Source organism: Takifugu rubripes, chromosome 1, assembly GCF_901000725.2.
Source record: "Takifugu rubripes chromosome 1, fTakRub1.2, whole genome shotgun sequence".
Taxonomy (NCBI): domain Eukaryota; kingdom Metazoa; phylum Chordata; class Actinopteri; order Tetraodontiformes; family Tetraodontidae; genus Takifugu; species Takifugu rubripes.
The window spans coordinates 19,040,838-19,061,096 of NC_042285.1; the positions used below are offsets into that span (position 1 = coordinate 19,040,838).

General features: G+C 43.6%; 1 protein-coding gene across 1 annotated transcript; it reads right to left on the reverse strand.

Annotated features, from left to right (window-relative positions):
- Positions 1–1,136: 1,136 nt before the first annotated feature.
- Positions 1,137–20,012, reverse strand: agps (alkylglycerone phosphate synthase). Its single transcript, XM_003961898.3, has 20 exons — positions 19,704–20,012; positions 18,161–18,250; positions 17,276–17,366; positions 17,068–17,188; positions 16,886–16,960; positions 15,967–16,038; positions 15,427–15,506; positions 14,603–14,683; positions 13,939–14,064; positions 13,647–13,755; positions 11,710–11,837; positions 11,285–11,336; positions 9,900–9,976; positions 9,710–9,822; positions 8,662–8,731; positions 7,949–8,010; positions 7,282–7,371; positions 6,438–6,537; positions 6,280–6,337; positions 1,137–2,291 (listed from the first exon to the last, which is right to left on the reverse strand). The coding sequence occupies exons 1-20, from the start codon at positions 19,871–19,873 to the stop codon at positions 2,170–2,172; spliced, it is 1,887 nt and encodes a 628-aa protein (XP_003961947.1). The 5' UTR covers positions 19,874–20,012; the 3' UTR covers positions 1,137–2,169.
- Positions 20,013–20,259: the final 247 nt, after the last annotated feature.

Below are 20,259 nucleotides of genomic sequence, written 5' to 3' on the forward strand. Positions count from 1 at the left end.
CATGAGTTGTGTTGTAGCTTCGTTTATTGGAGTTTAAAATGTGACTGTGCACATTGTGTGGCATGGATGTGTGCTCTGTGTCTTAGGTGAAGAGCTGACGTTGAGGGGAAATATATATATATTATTGCATGTTTGATGCAGTATGAACTCAGCCACTTTGCTAAGGATGTAGCCAATGTGAGCCAAGAAATACCTCGTATTTTGAACATCATGACCTGGTCAATGCATGGTTTTAACTTCTATTGCATCATGTTGCGTGAATTATGAATATCGCTGTTCTATTTTTATAATGAGGCCCCCACCCCAACAAAAAAAACCTTTGGTTGCATTGTAACGTGCTTCTTGTTGGTTATTCTTTTTCACTCCCTGTTTGGAGGCTGGATGTATTCACAGCAGGCTGAAATGAAAGGCATGAAAAGGCAAATGTGCAATGTTTTTGTTCAGAGTTTGAATAAAATAAAACTTTGCTGCTATAGACGACCTGTCTTTGTGTGACACAAGAATATGTCGCGGCGCTTCATGAGTGTTTAGCTATCATGCGTTAATCAGAGCAGTACCGCCCGCGTGTGGACAAATCTGACACTACGGCTGAAATGGCTCAATGAAGGTCTCCAGACACACGCGCTTCATTGAGACATTCTCAGTCCAAAGAAATTCACCTCTGCACACAAGGAGTCAGGCAGCCAACAGGAAATACCTGCAGTTATAGACTCTACGCCTTTATCAATATTTAACAGGGTGAAGCAGAAATTCCCCTTCAATCATTCATTTACACAATCACCTGCAACAGCCTGCAGTGTGTGTGCGCGTGCGAGTGTGTAAACCGCACCACCCCAGTTGTAGCTCTATTGCTGTTGATAATGGCATCGACGTCTGCAGCGTGTGGGTGAAGACTACTCCCAAATGAGCCCATGTGTAGGAAAGAATACAAAACCCTTCCCGTCCTGAAAGCAACAGTGATATTCGGTTTTACTCTTCTGGATTACGCTGAGCTCGGTGTGACGCAGGTAGAGGATGTGCAAACATTATCTTTTGACCCTGACCCCTGTGACAACACTGGCTGGAAATACATAAATATATCTAAAGGGTAAAATATCCGTATATTAACTGCTGTGTTTAGACGACAGCGACATTTGTGTTGTTTTAGTTCCATTTATTGCACAAAAAGCATGTTGGATGTTACAGTGTTACATGAAAAATAACAAAAGGGAACATCCACAATGACAAAAAAGCTTATGCAGTTGGGAAAATGTAAAATATCAGGTATTATTGTGGTGAAGTATTACTTTAAAACGCCACAGCTGGACAGTGTCGAGCCCATCGGACAGATATGAAGCTTTAAGTTTTTAATATAATTAACAGTTTTGTATCAAAAACTACAGCCGCTGCTTCAAAAACCTTCAGACAGCACAGATGCGCAAACGGGTCCCACTTTCAGGAGAATCGGGCGTTAGCACGCTGATAAACGTCAGCACTCAGCTCTCAGAAGGCTCATCTTTGCATAAAAATACACTGCAGCTGTGCGGGAGGTTCAGGCAGTTACGCAGTCAAACGCATCATCGCCGCACATCTGTGTGTACCGATGCCCTCTTTGGTACGGCAGCACCGAGATCCAGAGGCCTTTATTCACAACTCTCAGTAACAAACCACGTGAGGTAAACACCCTGGGTACAAAAACAGTGACAGTCAAACTGTTCTGGTCTAAATGGGCCTGGGTGGAACCACTGAACAGAAGACACGGTGGAGACAGAGACACTGACTGTATGGGGTCAGGGGTCAGCAGGAGGAGGCAGATGGAAGCTTTAGAAAGGCACAGAGCTTCAGAGAAAGCATTCATCCAAACAGCGCGCACACACACAGACACACACACACACACACGGGGAAGGAAAGCAGGTGACTGGGGGAAAACATCGGTGGAACACAAGAAAATGTGGCAAAGGTGGTGGGTAGTTACTCAACAGCAAAAGCCGAGTTTCCTGTAATAGGACAGAAACAGGACCTCAAGTGCAATTTAGTGTCAAAGAAAATGTTCGGGCAAAACTGTAAATGGCACCAAATGGTAACACACACACACACACACACACACACACACACACTCATACTGTATTTAAAATGACATTTAGTATCTAGTGACCCATTATGCACATGATGCATTTAAGGAGCGGGAACTCAGAGCAGGTTCCTGTTGCCAAAGATGTTATTGGGGTCCACGTAGTCCTTGACCGATTTGATCATCCCCATGCCGACATCAGAGACGGTGTCCCTCATCCACTGTTTCCGAAGTTTCCCCACTGAATGACAGAAGAGAAACAAATAAATATATAAATAGAGGGGAAGGAAGAAGAGTGGGGGAGGGGAGGAGAAGCGGCACGGCTGATTGCTCGGCAGGCTGCTGGGAGCCAATCAATCTTGTGAGAGTGAGTGAATAAACAGAGGGTGATAAATGCTTTTATTCAGAAAGGAGAAATGTTTTGCATGGCATGATTTATGGAGCTCAGCAGACTATCAAACTCATTAGGCTCTGTGTGTTCCCAGAGGAGGGGCCCGGCTGGCGGCTGTAGCGGTCCGTCCCCAGCTCCCTCACTCTTGGAGCCATCACTCCCCTCCATTTCCCTCCCACTGGAGTCACTGGAGCATTTTCCCCCCTGTGCACGAGTTCCCTCCTGCAGCTGACCCCGCGGGGCTGTTGTGCTTGCTTGTCCTGAACGCCTCTCCAGGCGGCCCTCTGACCGGGGCCCAACTGCCGAGAGGGCCCCGGGGCCAACCCTTCTCTCTCGGTGGGATGTTTGGCTTGCAGCCACTTTCCACCCCACCTTCCTCCTATAAAACCGCCAGCTTGAAGAGGTGCTGTGGCGTGAAGCCTAGCAAGCCTGGCCACTGCTTCACCAGCTGTCTGGTCCTACATCCTCCACAGCGCTCAGGCCTGACGGGTCCAGGACCCAACAAGAGGTTTTGGTCACTAACCAGGCCAACATCCTGTTAGCCAACTTCCAGTCAGATACAAACTTTTGATGTTATTTCTTTTAATTGGCACACAAAACCAGTCAAAATGGGCTAGAAGGTGCAAAGGTGCATGTTCTACCAGTACACACCGTCAGATTTTAGGCTGTCCGAGATCGTGGGTTGAGGTTCTGATGAACGTGCTTCTCAAAACAGGGGAAATTTAACACTTTGCAGATATCACAGTCTGACATTCCATGTAATTGTCTCACAATCAGACCTCAGCTGTGGCCTGTGTTTAAGGAAACATTGACCAGTGCAACTCAAATAGCCAATAAATAAACCTTTAGCATCAAGGTAGCGCAGGTTAAATGAACCAGAACACAAGGAAACATGAGTTAGTCCAGTTCATATGATGAAAAACACCAATTCTGAGGCTCAATTGTTCATTATGTTCTACATAACCTGTGATTGTAATGTTATTGTTGTAAACTCTACACTCATCTGCATCTCAGTGGTTTCAAATACAATTAATAAATTGCTAAAATTATGTGCTGTAATTTAAATGTCACAGGCAACCACTTAGATCCTCGTGTATGAGTTTCTTAAATTATCTTATTTTATAAGGGACATTGAGGCACAAAAAGGCAGCCATTTACTTTAAATAAATGCTAATGATCAGTAATTAACATTAATGAATAAAACATTTCTAAAAACAATAGCCAGCCTGTGTAGTAGAAATATGCAGTTATTTGTTCTCAAGTTTTGGACAGAGGTTTAGTAATGATTATTTAATTTGTATCTCAGCTCGAACCTGGCACATATTAAACTAGATATATAAATATATAACTGAAGCTGAACACAGATCGGATCAGAGCTGGTTAAATGTTAACACGTGGAGGAAAGTTTCAAAGAAGCATGCCCATAATTCAAGAGCCAAAAAGATAATTTGGGGAAGATAGCGGACCACAACAGGTGCTGCCTGCTGAAAAGAGTGTAATCACTTCAGATTAGATAGGGGGACCTGGATCTATGAAGGTGTGGGATGGGAGTTTTCACACGCCTCCTTCTTCATCCATCACTGCAGGAGAGCCCTTGTGTTAATCGAGCATGTTGAGGAGGTTCTATCAGTGCAGCCGGGGAGCCCCAGATGGGGATCAGCCATAGCTCATCTCCTGATAGAATGGGGCAGACAGTGGGGTCACCAGGGACTCTGATACCACACGCACCCTCCAGATGGTGACGGGGCAGAGACCAATCAGCTGCTACCCGGTAACTAAGAAAAGTACCCTGCTCTCTCCAACCTCCTCCAGTCTGGCCCTGCCTCTGAGGTTCCACCTCCGTCCCTCCCCTCCTCTCAGGAAAAGAACAGAAAACAGAAGGTGCTGGGACTGCATCATTGCCCCCATCACTGTGATAATTTACACATCTATCTTGCCATTCTCGCTCTTTTTTGCTTGCTATTGCCATCAATCTCAGCGGGCGAGCCTGTGTAGCTGGGACATGCAAACAGGCGCAGGTAGTTTTGCAAATGACTGATTCTTTCTGCACAGTAAATCCTGAGGAGGTGCTGGCAAAATGCTGAAAACTTCCCTAAATCAGGTCACTTTAGTTTCCTATAAGGGCAGTGACGTGTGTGTGTGTGTGTGTGTGTGTGTGTTGGGGGGGGTCCACAGTTAGCAAAGCCACAAGGTGAAGTTGATGGGAGCCCCAGGGTGGCCCCTCATACAGAGGACGCTACAACATGATTCTCTTTCCCTCCCTTGGCTTCTCTGACTAATGAGGGTCAGGATATAAAAGACGGGCTAAGTTAGTGGCCCCTGTGCTCCTGTGATAGGGCAGCGTAGCTGTATTGGCCGCCGCAGCGCAGAGCTGATAGATGGAGGAGTCTCCTGTGATAGATGATCAACAGTTCTGAACCAGCACGACACGGCTGACCCATTTAAAGGAGGACACTTCTACCAGTGACTTTACTATAGCACAGAACACAACAATGTAACACATAACCATGGATGGAACAAGAATAAGTGCATTTACTTAACTGCAGTGCTTGGCCATTACTGATGTGTTAGGGCCCAGTGTGGAAACCACATAAAACAGTCACCACAGAATTATGATTACATCTAAAACTTCTAGGGTTGCTGATTATTCCCCACTCTGATCTTAAATCCAGTGGATTATTTAAGATTATTTAATATACCCCCTGTGAAAGGGGACACTTTAACATGATGTCATTCCCAGCTCTGAATTCTGGGATAAACACACTGCACCATCATCTCAACCCTTGAATTCCACGATCCCCATAGCAACACTGAGAACATGTCTCACTGGCCAATAGTCCCCTTAATCGATCATCAGAGCCACGGCCATAAACCTCGAAGCAGCTTTATTCTACCTTTAACTAAATAATTGAGTGATAAATCTAATTCCATCATTTTTAGGCCGTCTGCAAATTTGTTATGGGTGACAGTCGACACATGGTTGTATTTAACGGGGTTATTATATCCTGCAGTGCGCTACACGCCCAGATTCCTTTACTTACACCCACGCAGCACAACACTGACCTGCTATAAGTGCAGAGAAGCAAAAATATATATTTCCTCTGGTACCCTCCCGCCACCCCATCCTTGACTACATCTGTTTTTTTTGATACACAAAACCCAGTGAAACTAGCTCCATTTGTCAAGTGTTGATTGTGGGTAGACAAACTGGCCTGTCTGCGCCTAGATAGGAAGCCCACCGTTATTAATCACAATTACAGAGTGGGCCTCGCACATGGGCGCTGCATCAATATCCCCCTCGCCCCCCCAGATACACTCAGCCACCCCGCCCTATCACCTCCCCGTGCTGTTCGAGGTGGCTTGGCCACCGTTTGGAGGTCAGTATACAGCCTGTGATAACGCTGGCATCATTTACCCCAGCCCACTGCCTCCTTTTTATTAGCAATCTTTTAATTTTGAACCCGTCCCCGCCTTCAGGAAAAATTGTGATTTAATAACGCAGCTGATTCACTGCATACTGTTTTTGACAGGTGTGATTAATAGCCGTAAGTGATGTATGAAAACAGCGAGGCGGATGGCAATATAGATAAGGCAGCCATTTCGGTTAGCCCTGATGGGGCCCGGAGAGGCGCTGCCCCGCTCACGTTTCATTTGGTCACTGCTGAAATGAACAAATAACGGAGTCAGAGCAATTCATCTGAGCTGTGGGAACACATGGGGTGTGTGTGTGCGTGTGTGTGTGAACGCTCTAAGGCCAAATGCACCTCATGCACGTGTATTTAACAATGAAACTGTGAGCCTTTCAATTCAGAACACTGATATGTTGAGGCTGCACTACCTCCATGGTGATGTGACAAGCTTCCTCCATTGGCAAGGATCTCTTCTCTAGCTGCATGCTGGGGGAAAAAAAGACAAAAAGCCGGAGTAAGACATGAAATCAAACAGACATGTAACTAATAAAAAAGACAACCGCAACAAAAAAGTATCAGTTTATACCTCCACTTGTTCATAGACGTGTACTGGATCTCCAAGTCCCCTGTAGTTGAAGGCGAAGTAAAAGTAGACACAAGCGCCAGCGTCGTACGTCTGAGTCACCCTTTGAGTAAAACGGCAGCAGTCAAATTCCGCAGAGTCCAGTAACACAACCAAAACTGTAGAGTCTTTCATTTTGGGGAACAGCTGTCGCGCTCGGGACAGTAATGATGAACAAAGAATGGATCGGCGGGATTTTATGGACTGTTTACTAGAAGAAAAGGGAGTATAAGACATCATGTTGGAAACCAAATGCTCGTCCCTCTCTCTCTACAAGAGCAGGGTGCAGAGACCTTGTTCATTTGACATGCTCCATCACCTGGCACGCTGCCTCTTCGAAGGGTTAAATGGACAAATCAATCATGTGACAGACTGTGGTCAGGAAATGAATGGCTGTGGCACAATCGGGCTGAGGCCTAATCTGTCCGCCATCGGCCAGCAGAAGCCTGGTGCTGCTCAGTTGCCTCGCCGTCTGTTCAGACTTCGCCTCCATGTTTGTCTGTGTGCTTCAGCTAACTTTACACTTCTTGAGGTTAGGAGAAATCTTGGGTGTGCATATGGTAGAAGTAGAAGATTCTTTCATCAGGATAAGCACGGACCTTTTCTGGAACCTGTTTACTCATTCCTGCTTTACATACTAGAAGGTTTGTCCTGATTGGGGAACATTCTCTGGTTTAATGTAGATTCTGCTCCGATTATAATGGTTTAAGTCCTCGACAAAACATACTGGAGATAACAGAGCCATTCAGGGGGTTAGGGGAGATTTTTCTTCAGTCGTTTAGGTTGAACCCTTGCATAACAGCATTACCTGCATGTAGATAAAGGTGGGAACTGCACTCCTTTGTCCTTACACTCCTGAACAATGCGTGCCTTTACGTTTCGGCAAATGTCCAACACCCTGGGAAGAGTAAATAATAAAGAAATGACCACTGACTGAAGAAAACGCTCTCAACAGTAGCATGACTACCACCCTTCCCAGCTCCATCTAAATTAATCCGAATATTAAAGTATCACAAGAGTGAAAAAGAAAAAGAGCAGAGTGCAGAAGGGGCGATAACAATGTTGGTAGAGAAATGGCTGCCAGTCGTCTGTGCAGCCAAGTGTGTAGTGTGGAGGATGGGGAGAGGAATGGATAATGAGCCAGGCACATATGCTCGCCTCAGTGCCCGATCTCTTGGTCTCTCTCCAGACAGGCATGTTCCACAACATGGAGCTATGTGTGCTCCAGAATGTTCAGCATGTGTGTGTTTGGAAAACTAGGATGAAACTGCGTAGAGAATGCAGAACCCACCACATGTGGATGAGATTAAAAAGTGGCTCATGTTCTTGACATGGGAGACACTGATCAGTGTGAAATGTCTGTCAAATTGCGACAGGTTTGTATGCGGAGGAGGGAAAACATCAGCCGACACAGAGCCCAATGACTGCTCATCATGCCATGACAGAGAAATGAGTGTGTGACGGTGGATTCTTACCTATCCCAAGGCACTGATGTTTCAAAGGACTCCCCAATCACATAATAATCCATCCCCAGGTCCTGCTCAGGAACAGAATGAGCATTAGTACATGTCGCTGTGGAGATGTTATGTCAGGAATCTTTCATAATCAAATGTGGATTATAATCTAATTCATGGCCGAAGTAAAAAAAAAAAATTGTTCAAGATGTAAATTGAGTTTCAAGAGGCCGTAGATTTATTTATTTGAATCATTTTCAGATTAGAATGAATTTCATTTTCTGGAGATGCCCACTCACTCGCATAAAAAGGCCAATCAGAGATGTTCTTGCCTACTACAGATGCATCAGAATCAGCCTGCCAACGTTGTTGTTTACCCTGTACATGCTAGTTTTTGACTATGAAAAAAATATTTCTCATGTAAAGTAAAATCAAGACTTTTAAATAGACCCAGAATAATAAAAATCATCATGATTCAAAAAGTAATGACTAATAAAGATCATCTCACAAAACTCTTGAGATATTGGCTGCAAAACCAGCGATCTCAAATGATCAAAGTCCGTGTTGGACCCCTGACAACAACTGTGACCACGTCGAATCAACCCTGCTGAGGTCACTCTCTCTGCTCCACACTATCCCATCTCCTTTCAGACCGTGTCCTCCTGGCCTGCCACACCTACTCATCAGCTCTACAGAGAGAAAGAGACAGGGGAAAAGCCAGAGGAGTGACCCACCCGGAGGTAAGCGATGACGAAGGTCAACATGTAGCCTCTCTGTCCATTGTCCTCTCCAGCTGCAAGCCCCCTGAAAGCAGATAAGAAGGTTAATATTCAACGGCTCTTTTCTTTTAGCTCTGTTGGGCAGAATGAGCCCCTCACAACAGCTGCCCGAGAGTCCGTCAATCCAACAATGCAAGGATCAATGAAACCATGCTCTGTGCATCGCCACAGGTCAGCCACACATCCATCACCTGCAGTGGGTAATCAAATTTTCATCTAGCACCCAAACTAATCAGGCCAAGCTCATTACAAAATCACTACATCGATTTTTAACCTTCTTCCTGTTCCTCAGCACCACAAGAAAATATCTGTCACAGAGCCACAGCCATCCATCACTGGCACTTGATCTGATGTGTGACCACGGTTTATTTGACGTGATGCAATAAAACGCAGGATGCCATGTGTAGCTGACAAGTTTCTTATGATTTAATTGCTGGATCCTACACGGGCAAGATCAGCTACCTGCAAATATGGGTAGTGAACCACAACGACAGCAGTGATCAATAAAAAAACCTGAGGGTCTACTGCAAAGGGCTGCTGTTAAGGTCAGAAATAAATAGGAAGGAATTATTAATATTGCATTAGTTAAAATACATCTTGTTTTTTATGATGACAGTTAAACAGGAACTCTGCGCCAGCAACTGTCAACCAAGAGCAGAACGCACACAATCGTCCTCAGCCTGACAGGTGATTGACTGCCAACTAAAGTCATGATTGAACCGTTCTGTGATCAATCACAACAATCTGTCCTCTCTCACTGTGCTGTCCTGAGGGACAAAGCACCAAACGTCCTTTAACACAAAAGTGAGGCCGACTAGGGGACCTCTACCGGTGATCCATCAATCTACAACAAGACAAATCTCTATTTGAGCAGCCATTGTTTAGTTGCACAGCTAAAGTGACATCAATACGTCACGTTTTAACTAAGGAGTTGGCATTTTTACACTCCTGAGATCTCTGTGTTTTTTACCTACACTGCCAGAGAGAAAAAAGCAACACGTACCCGAACTTTGCAGCGATGTCGTAAACTTGCTTCTCGTGCTGCAGGACCTTCTCCCGGTTTCCCTCAAACAGCAGGGTGGCCACACACAAGTGGTTGGGGTCAAAGCCTTTGAACTGGTGATTGAAGCAGTCGATTCATGTCTCATGAAAACCACCCGAGGTGGGTGCTGGTCGTGACATTGTTGCTTTACCTTCGTGATATAAAACTTCTTCAAACCATCCAAGAAAGAAGTGAAAATGGAAGACACTTGAGGCTTCAGTGCATGACCTGTGACACGAGACAGGAGTCAGAACGGAGCCTGAGAAACAGGTTTTTTTTCAAAACACATTTGTCATTGCCTCTGTCTGCATCCTTCAGTGCTCTACGAAGGCAAAGGAGCTGTATTTATTTGGAGGCTTCAAACAAAAGGAGGAAATATAAATGTAACATTGGAATAACTTTACAACTGCCCAGTGGCTGCCAGTGATGGTGACTATAAATCAGAGGGTTTCCAAAGGGAAGTGGGGCTGACACGGCGATATCCGTCTTCCTCACCCACACTTTTTGATTTATTCCTGATCGGACGCACAAAAGCGCCTGTGGACAAGTGAAAATGAGGGGCTAGGGCCAATGGGATGGTTATCAATCACAGCAAGGAAGTCATGGGTGATGTCACAGAGACTTAACAGTTCATTTATTTCCCCCCATGCTCGAGTCTCCTCATCACTTAGTGTCCTAATTGTTTCCATTCCAAAATCTGACTGATGCTCTTGAATGTTCTTCACAGCTATCATACAGGTTAATTACATACAACATTGAAATAGCTTAAATTATACTGAAGCTAATTTGCTTTCACCCTTAATTCAGTGGCTTGTTTGTTTGTCCTATCAACACACACCGCCACCGAGCATAACCTCCTCATTTTTCATCACGGTCACAGGCAGGTGGGTTTTTTTTAGTCACCCCAATCTGAACAAGACTCATGAACTTTTACTCACCCAACACCACGATGAAAAGTGAGGAAGACACACTAATAATCCCGAGAAGGTATCATAGAGCCATGAGTTTTAGTTATTAGTGCAAAACCTGGTCACTTCATCTTCCCTGCTTAATGCTAAAGAAGTGCCTACACTGTGAAAAGTGGACATACAGCGGAGATAATGAGATCCCTGGAGAGCTGGGAACTTTACAGAGATATCCAGCAATGCCCAGTACATTCAGCTGGATTGTAGCTAACAACATTATATAATCTCCATGCAACAACTACTTAATTTTCAGCAGGGCCATTTTTCATTTGGCTTCATTTCATTTTATTATAATAAATAAATGGGAGCAGATTTTCAGCTGCAGAAATGATTCAATTAAACAATTCTGAACTGAACAGGGTAAAATAATTGCATGAAGCACCAGTGCCACTTATGTTTCTTCTTTTGAGGGTATACAATTAATAACACACATTCCCCAAAAAAAGAACATATGAACATTTAAAATCATATTTTAATCTAAATAAATTATCATCTTGCAGCACTTCCAGACCTTAAATGAGATTCATGCAAAAGCATTACACTGCACCGAGGTGTGGATAAACTGACTTACCGAATTTAAACTGTTCGTTATCCATGAGTCTTATGGATGCTGGAGCACACCTCTGAAAAATAAAGTGTTCATTTTGGAATAACTGCTGTGATGCTTGCTTTATTCAACTGGTCTAGTAAGGGGATGCACTACCTAAATACATTTGGTAAAAAACACAAACTCATACTCAATATTATATTATATATTAACAATATTATTATCTTGGTTGTGTTTGGGGAAAGAAGCTCCAGTGGGCAATGATTTTCCCAATTAGCTTCATGTTTCTGAATTAACTTACATTGTTAACAAAGATAAAACACCACAATGCCATTAACCAAGATGATTCAAGCTTAAACAGGAAGGTTTAAGCTTGGTTTACATGACAATAAGACTCTTTTTACCATCCTGCTGTAAATGCCTGCAAACAGGAGAGATTAACATTTTACCTGTTTGGCGACCTCTCGAAGGCAAGCCACACCCTGCTCAAAGTTAGGGAATACTACCGAGCCGTACTTCTGATACTCTGGCATGGGACGAATCTTCATGGTTACCTCGGTAACCACACCCAGGGTTCCTGCAGAAGAATCATCACAGATTATACAAGTAAACCCCTCTTAGAGCACCTACTTAAAGCGGTGGTTTCCCAGAGTCTCATATTTCCAGACTATATCTGGTTTTCTACTGCACACCAGGGGGCCACTGGCATTTAGTGCAGAAATTAAACAAGGCCATATCAAACACAGTGAGGCAAACGGAGGTAAAACTACCCCAAAAGACCCCGGAAACTGCCCCTTAATACCAGCTGAGACATTCCATATGTAAAAAAAAATTATAGGTTTGAAATTAATATAACTTCTAGGTGTTTTTATCTAAAATATAACGGAATATATAGAATTTATAATGATTACTTGGCTGCAGACCTAATATAAAAGATATGAACTCTGGAGGTCAGTGGTTTATACTGAATTGTGACCTTTGTGGGGACATCGTTTGCATGAAAGGAGAGGTTTCCATTTATCTGTAATATCTGTTAAAAAACATGCTGTAATGACCCTGGAGGAAACATGTGACTCCATCAGACCAGTCCAAAAACTCCTCCTTCATCCACTGAAGGAGGGAGGGAGGAGTTAGAGAGGGAGAGAGAGAGAGAGAGAGCAGAAGAGGGAGAGAGAGAGAGCAGAAGAGGGAGAGAGAGAGAGCAGAAGAGTAAGTGAGAGAGAGAGGAAGAGTGAGAGAGAGAGAGAGAGGGAGGGAGAGAGAGAGGAAGAGACAATCAGAGACAGGCGGAGGGCGAGAGGAGGCGGGGCCAAGCTTGAGGAGGAATTGATGTTGTACTACTGTGGAATAAGAAGAGGCAATAAAGACCAGCAAGGTCAGAAAAACACTTGTTTGGATTAAAGTCATGAAAAACTGGACTGCAGCCATCTGTTATATAATCTCTACTCTAACAAGCTCATCTGAGTATCTGATGGTTTTCTAAAGAAAGAGTACATGTGGTCATGTTGTTTTCATCATTAAGAAGCAAATGATTAAAAATCTAATTGTCTTTGCATATTCAATTACCACTGGATGGCTAATTAACGTATTTTACATCCTTGGTGTCTGAGAGGAGTTTAAAATAGATTATCATCGACCGCTCTGGACATTCTTCACAAGCCACAACTGAGTAAACACGTTGCATTAAAGACATTTTCAAAAAGCTGATCAGACCTGTTTGATCCTAGTTTGAGGAAATAGAAAATGTGTTGTCAGAGTGCGGAACACCTCCTTCAGACTGAGGAGGTCAATGATGTTGATGATAGCGTGATGTGGGCAATAGAAACGGACATCAGACTTAAGATATGACATCCATCGACATGTTTTGGTACAAACTGGCACAAATGAAACCGATTTGATTTCATTTTATATGGCAGATCATTTTATATGGAAATTCATCTGACTTTTATACAGCGTATTGGTGCTCATTTTGCTATTAAGATTCCTGCTAATGAGTACAAATGTGATCCCAGCTCAGCCAGGGAGCAGATTGCAGAACATTGTAGGGCAAATATGAAGTTTGCATGCACAGCTGTTTAACACAGAAATGCCAGGAGTCGCTGAACCCCCTCATTATGTAGGGAGAACCTGGCATATGGCAGTATTCTCTAAGGGCACGAGGACAGGGTACTACAGATGGCAAGGGGAGAACAGTTACAATTCCTAGCTAACATCGCGACTGATCAATTTTCTACCTGAGCCAGTTAATGTTTAAGGAACCCAACATGTGAGAACTTGCCTGATGTTACTATTTGAGCCCAAAGCCTTACTCGCACATTCTTTTAAAAAGCAAACATATGAGCACATGTTGCGGCGCACCAAAAATCACATGAGAAGGGGAGCAAACCTTCTGAGCCCATGATGAAGTGGTGAACGTCCGGTCCTGTAGACATACGAGGACCTTGACAGCTCTTTTCAATCACCCCTCGTGGTGTCACCATCTTCACATGGACAACCTGTCGAAAGGAAAAACAAAAGAGTCAGATATATGTTCTGTCAGAGATTCCCCACCTTGATAAAAGGATTTCAGAAATCTGCTGATATTTCCCATCTAATTTATGCTGCATGAACTGTAGTGTTGTGACTGCCCCCTAGTGTTCATATCAAAGCTGAGAACAAAGGTTATGAGGAAAGCTCACCAGGTCCTCGATGTTTCCGTAGATATTTTTCTTCATGCCTGATGCTCTAGTTGCTACCCAGCCACCAAGAGAGCTGAACTCCATGGAGTCAGGCTCATGTCCTGTACAGTAGCCGCTCTCATTAAGCTGTTGAAGAATAAAATGTCACATGCATTTGTTCAACTAGAAAACAAACCACATGGGTGGAAACCTACATTACAGGGATCAGATCGTGGCCTTTCTACCAGTTATCCTCCAAATACAACACTAGGGAGAAAAATAACCCCAACAGAAGCACCCAGTGTGAGTTAAGCCAGGTCTGGTTTTATCACAGTGATTCCCTGGAAGGCAGTTTAATTTAGAACCATCTGCTCCATCAAAATGCTCCTAATGCTCAGACAGACTCCGCTTATGATGCAGCTCACGCACTCCTTCACATCAAATACTTGCTACTACTGAATTTTTCTGAATTAGCTGGATGTGCCATCTGCTCATGACGGCTGCCTCACTCACTAATCTCTCCCCTACAGCACTCTGTTCTGGCCTCCTACTCCCTGTTAAATGTACCCAGGTACCATCAGGAAACCCCTGTGTGCAAGCAATCGCACAGACCTGCAGCTAGCTGGTCATTTTTATAATAAAGTGAGCGTTTTCTCTGGAAGGAGGATGGATGAGCAGTACTTACCAATCTCTCCAAATCCTGACCAACAATGCCAGCCTCCACACGGGCAGTTAAATTTTTCTCATCGATCCACAAAATTTGGTTCTGGGAAAGACACAGTTCATTTCAATAGCTCTTAGTGCCATTTAAAATAAAAAGGTGCAATTTATTTCAGACGGTCCCTTGACAATTTGCCTAAAACTATAGAAAATTGGCTTCTGCTTCTGATTGTTCCACGTCTGGAGACAAATGGGAGCAGAGGGGCTTCTGGGACTCACACAGCTTTTAATTCAACATTCAGTTGCAAATATGTACACCTCCTGTTCAGGCTGCCGAGGGCCTCCCCTACCTGTGTGGGGTCTCTCTCACCTGCCATCAATTGCTGTCCAGAGACAATAAATATAGTCCCCTGTATAGATACTGTCATTTACAGTTAAATGAAGGGGAATACACCCATTTAATCTTCACATCTATAAGAATAAAACCCTTGAATATGTACGTTCTTCTGGGGACTAGACATACTATTTATAGTTTTAATATTACGTAAACATTACATAGGGGTCAAAATAGGTGACCAACTCTCAATGGGATGATAAATCACATATTATACCCAGAGGAAATTTGTTCACTTTTCTAATAAAAGATTATGCTTAAAGTAAATGATCTTAAATATATTTTAATAAAAACAATGAGAAATGCTGGCATATCCTCTTAGAAACAAATGACAGCATTGTATATGTCGAGACAAATGCTGCACAGCCTGTTAATTCTGACCTTGCACTGAATCCTACAGCAGTAATAGTTGATATCTGACTACAGTTCCCCCCTTAGTTGTTTATAGTACGAACCATCTGTGAGGTATCCAAGGAGACAATGGAACGCGATTCCTCTGGGGGACACTCCAGGGCACTGGAGACACTGGTGCCTCCTGAGACATAAAAAGCAAGTTAGCTGGAATGAAACTGTACGAGATCACAACCTATTTGAGTGTGGTGTCAGACCTCAATACATGTGCTCATAGCATAGAAAATAAACTATTTTATCGGATATGACTTTAAGCAGCTGTTTTAGTCACAAGATGCATGCGAAAACTAAGAATAATAACAATGTCTCAAGAGTGGATGATGTTTGTTTTATTTTATTTTTTTTAAAATGCTTATTTGATCAGCACTGTAGAGACAAACAACTTTTTAAATGGAGGCTTTCTGTATTCTGACTAGTGTGCTCCAAATATATTCTAACTTAATGTGCAATTCTCTAAATTATGCAACACCATTAATTATAACATCTCATAACCTCAGGCAATAGCATGAAATCTAAATAGACAACAGCCTGTACAGTATGTAATAGTTTATTTTGTTTACTGGCCAAAGGTGTGTACAACTCACCTCCGTATGGAATTAAGCACACATTGTGTTTGCATGCCAGCTCTACAATTTTAACAACATCATTGTGACAGCCTGCAAAGACACAAAACCGTGTGGTTGTTTTTTTGAATCAAGAAGCAGACAAAATCAATGAAAAATACACGTTTGTGAGCACGAAAGCAATGGGAGCTGCTTTCTGGCAGGGATGATTTTGATTTGCTGGGTTTTCTGATTTGCTCAGGGCGGACCTCAGGCACAATTACACTGCACGAAGCGAGGCTCTCTGGGGTGGGCTGTGCAGGATCAATAAAAACCATCTCTGGCCAATCACAGAGCCCACATCCATTCAGGCTGGAGTGGTGAGCAAGTGGAGGAAGCAGCAATGCCTTCCTACGCAGGTGTCTGTTACTCCCCTCAAGTAATGAAAAAATCCTGGATTCTGGCTTGTTTTACGACACAATGAAGCACTTCTGTCGGCAGGTTATAGCTCAACAAATAAAGTGGTGCGAAAACACAAAAACTTGGCCAATAGGTCTCATTAAACAAGACTAACAAGATAGATAATGTACAAATATGAAAACTCTGCATACAGACTTGTAGTGATTTGCTGCCCAGTCGGGGGGATGCTAATCAAGCTTTAACTATCAGACAACAGTCATTTATATGATAAAATAGTGCCAGCTGCAGCAACAGAAAACCAATCTTGGAATCATAATTCATGGTTGTACTGTGAAGTAGTGTGCCGTGGCGTAGTGGGTGTCAGATCGCCCCAATGACATCTCTTATTACACCTCCACTCATACATTTTAATATTTTACCTCTGCAGAGATTAACCCTTTAAATCACCTGAGTAAACGGTGGGATCTGTGATGCTATGGGGAGAAACACAGCCCAATAATAAAAATAAAAAAACTAGAGATAACACAGGTTGTGGACTCACTTGGCCATACCACCATGTCTGGAACACGACCAACTTTCCCTTCTCGCAGAGCAAAGATCTCATGTAAGCAGTGGCCTGGCAAAAAAATACAGGAAAGAGAAGAGACACTGAACAAAAAGCTATCTAAAAATATACAGACAAAGTGGGAATGTTTTTGTATGCAGGGTGCCTGTCTGTCTTACCATGACCGCGGAACACCCGGTCCTCGGCCTCAAATGAGATGGGGATGCCGGTGGATTTTAGCTCTTCAACAAAGGCGTCATTAAGGGTTGGAGGCAGTACAGCACTGCTGTTCAGAATGGCCTGGAACAAAAACCACTGTGTGGTGGGTAACTGTGGCTCTGCCATTCAAGGAAGAGAGGCATATAAAATATCAATATCAACACTCACTGTTGCTGGTGTTTTATGCTGCAGATTGGCTCCAAATGTGCTTTCAAACCAATCTTTCAGCCCAGGAATGAGCAAACCACTTAGTCTGTACCTGCAATTGAAAAGATTGGGGGGGGGGCATCCAATTAAAACTGTTGAACCGAGTTTCATTTCAATAGGATTTCCTGTAGCAGCTGTCCAAGCCCCAATTTGAAAACATCTAAATTCTTGGCTGGATTTATCTATTTGGAAAACAAGGCCTGCAACTAATAAGAACAGAGTCTGTTGCTATTAAATAGCCAAAGCAGCTGGACCAGTTTCTAGTATGTGATACCACTCGCCATCCCCTAAAAACTAAGGTGCTGCCCAAAGCCTGAAATATGAGACGGTCTTTAAAATAAATCACAAATAAAGTTAAATAAACTCTAAAGCATCTGCTTGCTTGTGAGCAGGGATGTCTTAATACAGACCACATCAATGTGACACAGGGTTCATTTCTATAGACAGCGACACTAAAACTACTAAAACAGCCACTATATCTAGTGTAAAAATAAAATCCTACACTGACATTTCTATCTAAAATGTTCTTCCCGGCACATTCAGAGAACAAATATGCTTCCCCTAACTTCCCGGAGACATACCAACACAACCTGTTCCATTTCTGAACATACTGGAACACATGAGCAGCTTGTTTTTGGAAAGGCTGACCTCCGTAGTAATTCACCTCACAGCCAGTAGGTGGCAGTAGCACTGCATTACTGTGAGCGTGGGACGGAGACAACGCCTGCATTCATACTGTGGAATCTGTGGACGTCTGAGTTTCTTGTTTCATATATGTAGTTCCAAATTACAACATAGAAGCACAAACAGCATAGGTAAAAGCTTTAACTGGAAGCAATACTGTACCTTTTGCCGGTAAATTCTGCTTGACCTTTTTTATTAAAGAAGAATCTTGAATCGCTGTAGCCCCATCCATTCCATTTCATGATCTCCTGCCTGTTATGCACACAAATAGTTGCAAAGATGAGTTCATATGCCTGACAGTGAGGTTGATAAGAGATTAAATCTAACCGACGGAAAAGGTGATGATGATCCATTTTAAGCAGTGATGCTGTACATTCTAGTCAACAACGCTCCTCTGGGCTTACCTTACCTCGGTTTGACACGGGCAATTTCAACATGACAAGGAGAATAAGAAAATGCAGGCCTACTACCAGGGTCACTTCATGCTGACTTTTTCATGTGCCTTGAAATAAGTCTTGTTTCATTTAGACAATAACAACCCTCAAATACATCTAGGATGCGGCTGGCAGTGCTCTGCAGAGCCCCGGTGTAGACAAAACATAGAGAGTGTTCTGGTAGCAGGGGAAAGTGCCAGAACACTATCAGAGCACTGCCGAGGTACCCTCGAGCAAGGTCCCGAACCCACAAAATGCTCATGGGGCACTGTGGTGAACTAGCCACTCATCCAGGGGTGGACCCTGGCCTTCACCCATGTGCACCATCCCCAAAAGGGATCAAGTGGTGAGACAGACAAGAATTCTGAATGAAGGTGGCAGAATGGATCCATGAATATGGTTTGCCTAAATTCAGAGGTAAGATCACATTGTAGAACAGTCTAAAATATGAAGCAGATGTTCTGAAAATCATATTCCTTGGTCATCTCCAACTAATCTTTATAGCAGTTCTACAGATTTAGAACTTCAAAACACCAAATAATAATAATAAAAACTACACTTTTCCTTCCACAACGCCAGAGGCCACTGAGATGAGTTGATATTAGGGCGGTAAAACAATGATTTATGTTTGGGTGGAAGCTCGTCAGCCAACTTCAGGTCTGCAGGTCTGGAACAGGCTGACACTAGATGTCACCACAATGGTGCCGTCAGCTCTGAGGAACCGGGCTGGAAGTCAGACCACTACTTATTCTGGCCAATCAGGCCTTCGTGGAAGACAAGAGCGGAAGACAATGCAGCCACAACGTTTCAATTAATTTCAGATAGTGGAAGCGACATTTTAAAAAAACAAAATCAGCAGAGTTAATACACAGAACTAGCAGCAAAAGAGCAAGGACAGCTTTTCCAATAAATGCTATTAAATTATAGGCAGGCGCGGCGGTTGAGAAATCAAGCATTTAAATGTTCTTCAACACGCCAGAGACAAATGTGCTTTTTGCCAACTTTGGCAAAGTCGACATTTCATTCTGAGGGAACTCGCCGCGCCCTCAGAGGCGAACGAACGCCAATTAGTCTGCAGCTAAGCTCGGCTAGCTAGCGAGCCCAGTAGCACCGTCCTGTCACTGCTGCCCACCAACCACTGGGGCTCTGCATGACAGTGCAGGCTTTTATGCCGCTTCCTAAAGCACCGGTCTCCTTAAGTTTGGCTTGATGAGTAGATAAAACCAAAGACGTTGGACTCTTTAAGCCCACCAGTGTCCAGAGCCTCGTACCTCCTCCTCGGCACCGTCTTCTCATCACCGGAAACATCCGTGTTGCTCCTCTGTGCTTTGCACTCCGCCGCAGAGACAGCCGATTCGCTTTTTTGCAAATGTCCGGCAATAATTTTAAGTCTTTGCTGTGCAATCTTTTCCCTATCAGAGCTACCGCTGCTGGCCGCCATGCTGCTTCCGTGTTTGTGAAGGCAGGGAGCGGAACCATGAGCGGCCCGTCAGCCGTCAGAGGTCAGGAAGAGCGAGTGCGCTGCCTTCACGGGCGGTAGGAATCTGGCGCCACAATATTGAGTAACCGAGACTTGAGTGGGAATAGTTGGATTTATTTTTCACGCACTGGATGATGTACGTCTACGTTTTGGATCGGTCTTCTGTTACACCTGTTTGGAGGATATGCATATTGTTCAATAAATCTATGTAAAAAACAAACAACAAAAAAGACACCTGGTTATGGATATAATTTTACAAATCTTAAGAGTCTCAATGACCTTGAAATATAGTGCGCTCGAGAAATGCCAAATGCTTCCTTTGCATTATTTGTTAAATAGTCAGGGAA